The following is an 8,663-nucleotide window of genomic DNA, read 5'->3' as shown; positions in this document are numbered from 1 at the left end:
GGGGGGGGGGGGGGGGGGGGGTGGGGGGGTGGATGGGCAGATGGATGGTGGATGGATGCACGGACAGGGGGGGGGTTGGTGGTGGGAGGGAAAGACACAATTCAGCCCAGGACAACATCTCATTTACTTTGTTAAAAAGTCACCAAACTCATCCACAGTGTTTCCCAGCCAACACCTGCTTCAGATGAAAACATTTCACTTTACAATGGAGACCTACCTACTTGCTGAGTGTCTAAGATGATAAATTATTTACTTCAGAATAAGGATCTAAGGCCATGGCCACATACCTTCTCTGGACACCGAACATTAGACAATATCCTTCTTTTTAGGAAATTATCTTTATCTTGTAACATACACATCATCATTTTTCCTTATATTTAGCTTGGGAATAAAATTTTGTCAACACTGATACTCAGATGCTGAAGTTTGTAGATTTCAAATTCAATTCTTTAAAAAAAATGTATTCATTGGCTATGTCTCACTTCTGCATCAAGCTTACCTATTGTTGACACATTTCCAAATCAGATGCTTTCATTAAATTTCAAAAAAAAGCTAGTAAGTATATCCACACATATAAATAAAATAATCTTATAAATACATCTATATAACATAGAATAGGGATGAAGCGTTTAAAAGTAAAATTAGACTTTTTAAACTCATCCCTTCTTAGCAACTCAGTATCCTGTATTTAACTGTCTTGCCAGTCTTAAAAAAATTTTTATGTTTATTTATTTTTGAGACCGAGAGAGACAGAGGATGAATGGGGGCGGGGCAAAGAGAGGGAGGCACAGAATCTGAAGCAGGCTCCAGGCTCTGAGCTGTCAGCACAGAGCCCAACATGGGGCACGAACCCATGAACCATGAGATCATGACCTGAGTCGAAGTTTGACACCCAACTGAGACCCCCAGGCACCCCTGTCTTGCCATTTAGAAATTAGGTCCCTACAGAATAGATATATGGCTGCATGGACATGTACCTCTTAGAGTAAACATAACATTATTTGTACCACCAAAAATTAGAAACAGCCTGATGTCCACCAAGAGGAGTTTGTTAAACAAATAATGAAGCAGCAGAATGGGACACAGTACACCCATTGAAAATCATGTTTTTGAAAAATATATAAATGGCATCGGGTAATATTCTTGATATGTTGTTAAGGGAAAAACAGGTTACAGAAGAATTTACATGATTCTGATTTTATTTTTTTTAGGTTCTTTATTTATTTATTTATTTTGAGAGAGAGAGAGAGAGAGAGAGAGAGAGTGCAAGTGGGGGAGGGCCAGAGAGAGAGAAAGAATCCCAAGCAGGCTCCACACTGATAGCGTGGAGCCCATTGTGGGGCTTGAACACACCAACTGCGAGATCATGAGCTGAAACTGAGAGTTGGTCGCTTACTCGACTGAGCCATCCAGGCGCCCCATGATTCTGATTATAAATCTACACATGCATAAACCTATAGAAGGATATTCACCCATGTGTTAATATGATTATCTCCAGGTACTAAGATGTGGACAATTTTTTGTTTCCTCTTGGTATTTTCCTTATTTAACTTTATTCTACAAAATGCATGCATCACTTACAAAATGAAAATATGACTTTTTTTAGTAAATAGAAATTTCTTTCTGAAAGGCTCTTGCCTTAGACATAGCACCATTCATACCATTCAGGGTCACTGTATGGTTCACAGCTCTTAGTACTGGACTCCTACAGGATAACAGGAGATCAAATAAGTATAAAAAATAAGTCCATACTCAACACTATAAGGCAGCCTATGATGTTAAAGGAAGGCTTGATGAAAACTCAGCATTTAATTTAGTTTAGGCCTTGGTGAAAAAGTATATTCTCGATGAAGTAAATAGGTTGGACAGCGGAGGGGTGTTTCTGACATTAGAAAGGTCATAAGTAAACAAACAGGCAGCGAAAATGCCGAGTCTCCTCTGAAAGTAACAAATAGTTCAGTATGAGCAGTTCCCAGGGGTTTTAGCAGGATCAGGCAGGAATATGAAGTCGGGGGCATGAATTGTCAGAAAATTTATTGTTCAAACTAAGGCCTCTCAGCAGTGAATGTGGGGACTCTAAATAGCTGCCAAGAGACAGTAGGCGGCAGGGACTGAGCAGGCAAACCAGGACCCAGGGCTGCCCTGCAGGGCGCGGATCACACCAGCCAGGCGGAGATATTCATACACAGAATCCTGGAATCTTGGCATTGGAAGGAAATGTCAGTGCCCGTCCAGCCAGGCCACCTCTATTCCTGCCTCTCCAACTTGGCCAAGAATAGTTACAAAGTGTTTGCTTTTGCTCAAATATCTCCGAGACAAAATGCTCATTGCCTTGGAACAGCTCTGTTAGAAAATTCCTCCTTGTGGGCATTGTGGTGGCTCAGTCAGTTGAGCGTTTGACTCTTGATTTTGGTTCAGGTCATGAGCTCGCAGTTCGTGGGTTTGAGCCTCCCGTGGGGTTCTCTGCTGACAGGGTGGAGCCTGCTTGGGAGTCTCTCTTCCTCTTTAGAAAGAAAGAAAGAAGGAAAGAAGGAAGGAAGGAAGGAAGGAAGGAAGGAAGGAAGGAAGGAAGGAAGGAAGGAAGGAAGGAAAGAAGGAAGGAAAAGAAAGGAAGAAAGAGATAGAAAGGAAGGAAGAGAAAGAAAAAGAGAAAAAGAAAGGAAGAAAGGGAGAAAGAGAAAGAGAGAGAGAGAGAGAGGGTGGGAGGGAGGGAGGGAGGAAGGGAGGGAGAAAGAAGAAAAGAAAGAAAATTAAGCCTTGTATTGAGCTGAAATTTATCTCCCTGACTCTCCCACCCCTTTGGCCCAGCTCTGCCATCTCAGAGAGACAAACACAACACTAATCTCTCTTCCACATGAGACTGAAAGACGTAAAGACAGACATGCTAGCCTTCTAGATCTTCCCTGTTGCAGCTGCAACGTCATACAGCGGCCCTCCCTACAGCACTCCCTCCGTGGGGCACTATGCGCTTTCTACCTCCTAGTTCACGGTTGAGCTGTTCCACTCGGGCTTTCCCCGCTCCCGTTGGGGTTGGGGCCGCCATCTTCTCTTGCTTATATTACCACAGCACCTGCCTCCTCAACCGTCCCTCAAACCCAAAGCCCAGAATGATCTTTCCAAAACACAAAATTGATTGGCACCCTGCCCTGCTCAGTCTTCAGTGATTCCCTGTTCTCCCGGGGATCAATTACGGCTCGAGTTCTAGCTCATGCCACCATTCCGTCTCATCTCTGTCATCCCCTCAGCCTTCTGCACCTCCTCTGTCAGTTCCTTGAACAGGTTCCTTGCCCTCAGCCTACTGAAGGTACGGTTACGTTTGCCCGGAACCCTTGCTTCCACCACTTGCACCTTGAGGACCCTTACTCAGCCTTCGAGTCTCAGTGTAAACATCACTTCCTCTAAAACTCCCATTCAGTCTGGATTAAATATCTCTTCATAGGTGGTTCTGCAGGGATCTAAACTTCTCCTATGAGAGCAAGCATAACATTGAATTAAAATCATTTCCTTATTCTTCTGGCACAAAAATTTGCTGTACTGTGAACTCCATGAGAGCAAGCCTACCGACTTTTTCCAGCACCATTATCATCATCATCTGGCACAATGATTGGTACATAATATATGCTTTAAAAAATGCTAATGGGGGTGCCTCAGTCGGTTAAGTGTCTAACTGGCTCAGGTCACGATCTCATGGTTCGTGAGTTCGAGCCCTGCTTCGGGCTCTATGCTGAGAGCTCAGAGACTGAAACCTACTTCCAATCCTCTGTCCCCCTCTCTCTCTGCCCCTCTCCCTCTCTCTCCCTCTCTCTCTCTCTCTCGTTTTCGCTTTCACTCTCTCTCTCAAAAAAACAAACCTTAAAAAATTAATAAATGCTAATGAATCAATATGTATCCATCAGAACTAGATACAATGTTCTGGAACAGCCTGCACAATATAGAGAATGACTGTCATCTTCCATGTTCTATATTCTATACCTTTTTAAATGAAACCTAACATCAGTTTAGAAGAAATGCATCACTATTGGTTTTATTGTCAGTTTAAGCTCCTAAACCTTAACCGTATGAAGCCACAACTTCTATCTTGAACTTTCCCTCCCTGTCACTTCCCCTCTCTCCACTCTGTCCCTCCTCCCTTCCCCTCTCTCTATTCCTCTTCCTGTCTTTACCTCTCACTCTCTGTCTCACACAGGTATACCTAATAATTTTGCAATTGACTTTTACGACCCATAGAAAACACATTCTATATCTATTTCTGCATACTTCCCCACAATACGAAAAGGCGAAATAGACCACACTGATTGATAACTTCTGGACTCTTAATCCTTATGCCTTTGTCTAAGCAAATGTGATCGATGTATTATGCCTTCATGGATACCAACAATATTGAATAAAAGAGGGGCCAGGACAGAGCCCAGAGCACACCACCAAAGACATCCATCTGTTAATCCAATCTCCTTTAACCAGGTATTAATTTAACCCATGTGCTTCCTCCTAATCCAGAAGAATTTGGCAAGATCTGGGCCCTTCCTGAACTCAAGGCTTTTAACTGATTGATGATAATCCAGTATAACCATATTCAAGGTGCATTATTTTATTTAACATCCCCAATACCTATTATCCCTTTTTAATAAATAACACGACTATGATTCAGTGAGAAAATCACACACCTAGTGAGTGCCAGAGCAGGGATGTGAGCCCAGGTCCTGTGACTCCAGATTCAATACCACACATTGCACTGGGATCCTCTCAAAAGAAAAAATACACTTAATTGGACATGTGCTGGCTCCTACTAATCACCACCTACCCTCCCAAATGTCGGTTGAATGAATTAATCCTTTGACTAGAGATTTTTAACCTGAGGTTCATGTCAACTCAAAGGAATCCAAGAGTGGACTTGTATGAACTTCCTGAAAGTTTATAGAAAGTGCCTTGTACTGCATATTGTCCATTTTTGCTGAGAAGGGTAATGTCCATCTGGATCTCAAAAGGACTCAAAGAACGACTTGCAGTTTCAAAAACTCTCTATAGAACCTTATTGTCACTCACCTCTGTCTAGAGTTTTAGAAACATCGCTTTCTCTCTTTGGAAAACCGAAGCGGTATTTTCTCATCTCTAATCTCCCAGAGCCTCTACCATGCCCAAGTTGGCCTTTGAGATCTCACCTGCTGGTACCTTCCAAGACCATGCAGACCTTCTCTGGTAGCAGAAGATACCAGCTTGCGTCTCCGGTACACCTTATCAAAAGGTGCAGAAGCCCACCTATCTTGGCCTTCAGTACCCTCTTCCCATGGCAGGTTCCAAGTGAAAAGGATTCCTTTGCCTTCACAAAGCCAAAGCAAAATTGGAAAAGACTCTTCATGTAGTTTTTACCAGACTTGAACAAGGTCAGGATAGATGCAGGTAGCAATCCTAGAAACTCATTAGTTGAAATGTGGACTGGAGAGTGAGCTGGTAGAATTGAAGACATGGGGGGATTATCTTAAGTACCTAGAAAATCTAAACCCTTCCTTTGTTAAAACCGTGAAGACTATGACTTTTCCTGATAATCCCTGTTGACCTTTGCTCTTTGTTCTTGACCATACTGTATTTATAGATTGTATCTGTACCATCCTATTCAATGCCTGAACATAATAGTCACTGGCAACAACTGCATATGAATTCACACAAATTAACTGAGCACCGCAGTTGGGCCCAGGCTATAGGCTCTAAGGATGCAAAGACAGAAAGTGCTGATCCGCAACTGAGGAGTTCACAGGCTAGTAGGAGACAGACAAATAGATATTTGCAAGAAAGAATGGGAAATGTTCTCACAGAAGGAATAAAGGAAGCTCTAGAAGAATATGGGAGGGCTACCTAACCCATTCCGGAGGATGGAGAGCAGATGGTCTGGGTAGTTTCTAAAAGAAAGTAGCTCTCAGCTGAGTCTTCAAAAAAAAAAAAAATAGAAGCCAGACATAGACCTAAGAGAAGGACAGGCGGAAAGTCATGTTTTTATAAATAATTTGATGTGCCTACATTTGCAAAAAAAAAAAAAAAAAGTGCATGAAATGTGGAGAGGAGGTGAAGGATAAGAAGGAGAGAGTAAAAGGTAAGTCATGGAGAGCGTGCGTGTGCCAACATGACTCTCACAAGGAAAACAAAATAGGAACCCACGGATGACTTTTCAAAATAGAGCTGTATGATGATATCTGCATTTTAGAGAGCTCATCGGACAGAGTATGGTGGTGAGATAGGGGGCATGAGATGGGTAGTACTGGCCTCAAATGAGACTGATGGGAAATTATGACCAGAATCCATTTTCAGGTAGTACTGACTTCAACCAAAACAGGGGCAGGTAAGATGGGGGGCGGGGCGGGGGGGAGGTATGCGTATGAATTATACGGAGCAGGTAGAACAGACCTGGTCCGGGAGGAGACTCGGTGACTGATTAGGTGTGGTGAACAAAAAGAGAGGAAGTCACCTAGGATGACTGTGTTGTGTCTGGCCAGGACACTGGCGATGCCATTTGAGTAGTGGCGAGCGGAAGAGGAGGGACAGGCTTGGGAGGGGGAGAGAGAAGACAAATTCAGTTTTGAGCATGCTGATTTCAGTGTGCTCCGGGGGACAGGAAAGTAGAGATATTCTGTATAGAAGGCTGGTATTTAGAAGAAAGATCAGGATGGGGCCTAGATTTGTATGCAACGGTTGCAGCCAAGGGAGTGGATGCGATCCCCCAAGGGATGAATAAGGAAGAGAATCAAGGAACAGTCAGATGCACCAATGCTGATGCAGAGAAGACCTCTGAAAGGCATTCCAAAGTCAGAGGGAAACCAGGAAAGTGTGGGGTCACAGAATCCAGGAGAGAGTAATGACATGGAGAGGGGGTGGGGGAGGGGAAGACCAACAGTTCCAAATGACACACAAGGCCAGCGGAGAGCTGAACTTGCTCTAGGGCTCAGAGAGGTCTCCGGCGGCCCTGACGGAGCTTTGCGTTCAGAAGGAAGGGTGGACGCCCGCTGAAGGGGAGCGCGGCAGTAACCCGGCGGTGAGCGCGCGGAGACGGCCAGTGTCACCCACTCTTTCGAGAAGTCTGGTGGGAGAGTGGACGACAAAATGGAGATGGCAGCTGCCGGGGAGGGAGGGCGGCAGCGCAATTAACATCTAAGGAGCTGCAGGGTGCAGAGCCTGCTATCCTGGGTGCGACCGGGCGTGCGGCAAGCGACGTAAACAAATACCACCGCCGGCTTCCCGCTGCGTCCTGCTGAGCGCTACAAAGCCTTTTGTTTTCATTCCCTTTATCAGCGAGAAATGGCTCTGGGCTTAACCTGTTAAACTGAAACCACAGTGTGGCAGTGCGGCGACCGAAACCCTTTGACCCTCCGCTGCGCCCGAACGCCGGCTGTGCCACTGCCCCTTCCCATCTTCCCCACCTGCCCTGTTTGCCCCGGGAGGTTTCCAAGCCCAGATCAAAAGCACCCCTACTCCGCCGAGTCCCCGGGCTCCCGCCACTCTCATCCAAAATTAGCCCGATCCATGTGCAAGACTTGTTCAAACAGTTAAGTACAAAGGGCCGAAAGACCGGCCGCCCCGGCTGTGTGCACGCCAATCAAATCTTTCCTTTGTGGAGCTCGGGAGGGGGACCCCGCCTTGTGCCAGGGGCTCCCTGCATCTGCGGGATGATTCCATTTCCTTTGGGCGCAAGTGTAGTAACCCAGAGAACATTACCGAAACAGATGGCTTTAAAACTCCCCACGCCTCCTGCAAAAACGCCGTTGTCCAACAGGTCATAAACAGAACGCGGAGCCTCTCGCGGCCCGGGGAGGGGGGACCCACACTCACAGCACCCCGAGACTGGCTGCGGCCCCGGGGAGCTCCCGCTTGGCACGGGTTCGAGCTCTGGGGGACAGAGACTCGTCCGCCACCCCTCTCCGCGAGTCCACCGGCTTGTTTTCCAGAAACGAGAGGCACGGTGTTCACAGACCCAAACATTCCCTGGCAACGAAATCTCGCAACGAGCTAAGCTCTGCATCTTGCGCGCCTGCGAAAGCTCCAGCTGAGTGCACGGGAACGCAGCCCAACGGGGACCGTTTTCCGGCAAATCTGGAGGCCCCTTGCGAGGCTTCCCGGCTGACAGAACGGCAGCCTGGACTCGGGAGCCCCAGCAATGGAGGACGGGAAGAGAGAGAGGCGCCTACCGTACCCGATCGGCGCGGCGGGTCATGCTGCGGGCGTCTGGGCGCCTGGTGCGGCCCCGGGCGCTGCGGACGCGGCCTCTGCTGCGGGCCGGCGGACCTGTGAGCTCTGCTCCGGGCCCGCTGCCCCGGGCTGCTCTTGTTTGCACTGGGCCGTTTGCTTTTGGGATTTCTCCAATGCAGATGTAGTCAGGGGGCCGCTGTCCCGGGGGACAATGATTCCATTGGAAGCTGGCCTTTGACAAGACTCACACATGACCTTTGACTAAAATGGCTTTGGGGAAGGAAAGTGTCCGGAGGCCGAAGACGGGGTATCCAGGGCAGCCGTCCACATTCCCACCCCCAACTGTGCCAAGTTAATTTTTCATCCTCTAATCTTTAAACGAGAGTCTCCGCGAGGTTTGATTTGCGTTTCTCCTTCATTCCGTAGGATTCTTTTCCCCGCGGCTTCCACAAGGACTTTGCTGCACGAGTTTCCTGCTGGGCCGCTGATGA

The 8,663-nt window shown here is 46.9% G+C and overlaps 1 protein-coding gene across 1 annotated transcript in view; it reads right to left on the bottom strand.

Moving 5' to 3' along the window:
* ENPP2 (ectonucleotide pyrophosphatase/phosphodiesterase 2) overlaps positions 1–8,306 on the bottom strand; it is a 106,909-nt gene extending 98,603 nt beyond the window's left edge. The window contains exon 1 of the mRNA XM_039227222.1: positions 8,177–8,306. Within this exon, the coding sequence (XP_039083153.1) occupies positions 8,177–8,197 (21 nt within the window). The 5' untranslated portion in view covers positions 8,198–8,306. The remainder of the gene's footprint in view (positions 1–8,176) is intronic.
* Positions 8,307–8,663: the final 357 nt, after the last annotated feature.

Source organism: Hyaena hyaena, unplaced genomic scaffold (assembly GCF_003009895.1).
Source record: "Hyaena hyaena isolate Hyena2069 unplaced genomic scaffold, ASM300989v1 scaffold_26, whole genome shotgun sequence".
Taxonomy (NCBI): Eukaryota; Metazoa; Chordata; class Mammalia; order Carnivora; family Hyaenidae; genus Hyaena; species Hyaena hyaena.
Note: the sequence above shows the minus strand (reverse complement) of the source record. Positions and strands in the feature narration are given on the sequence as shown.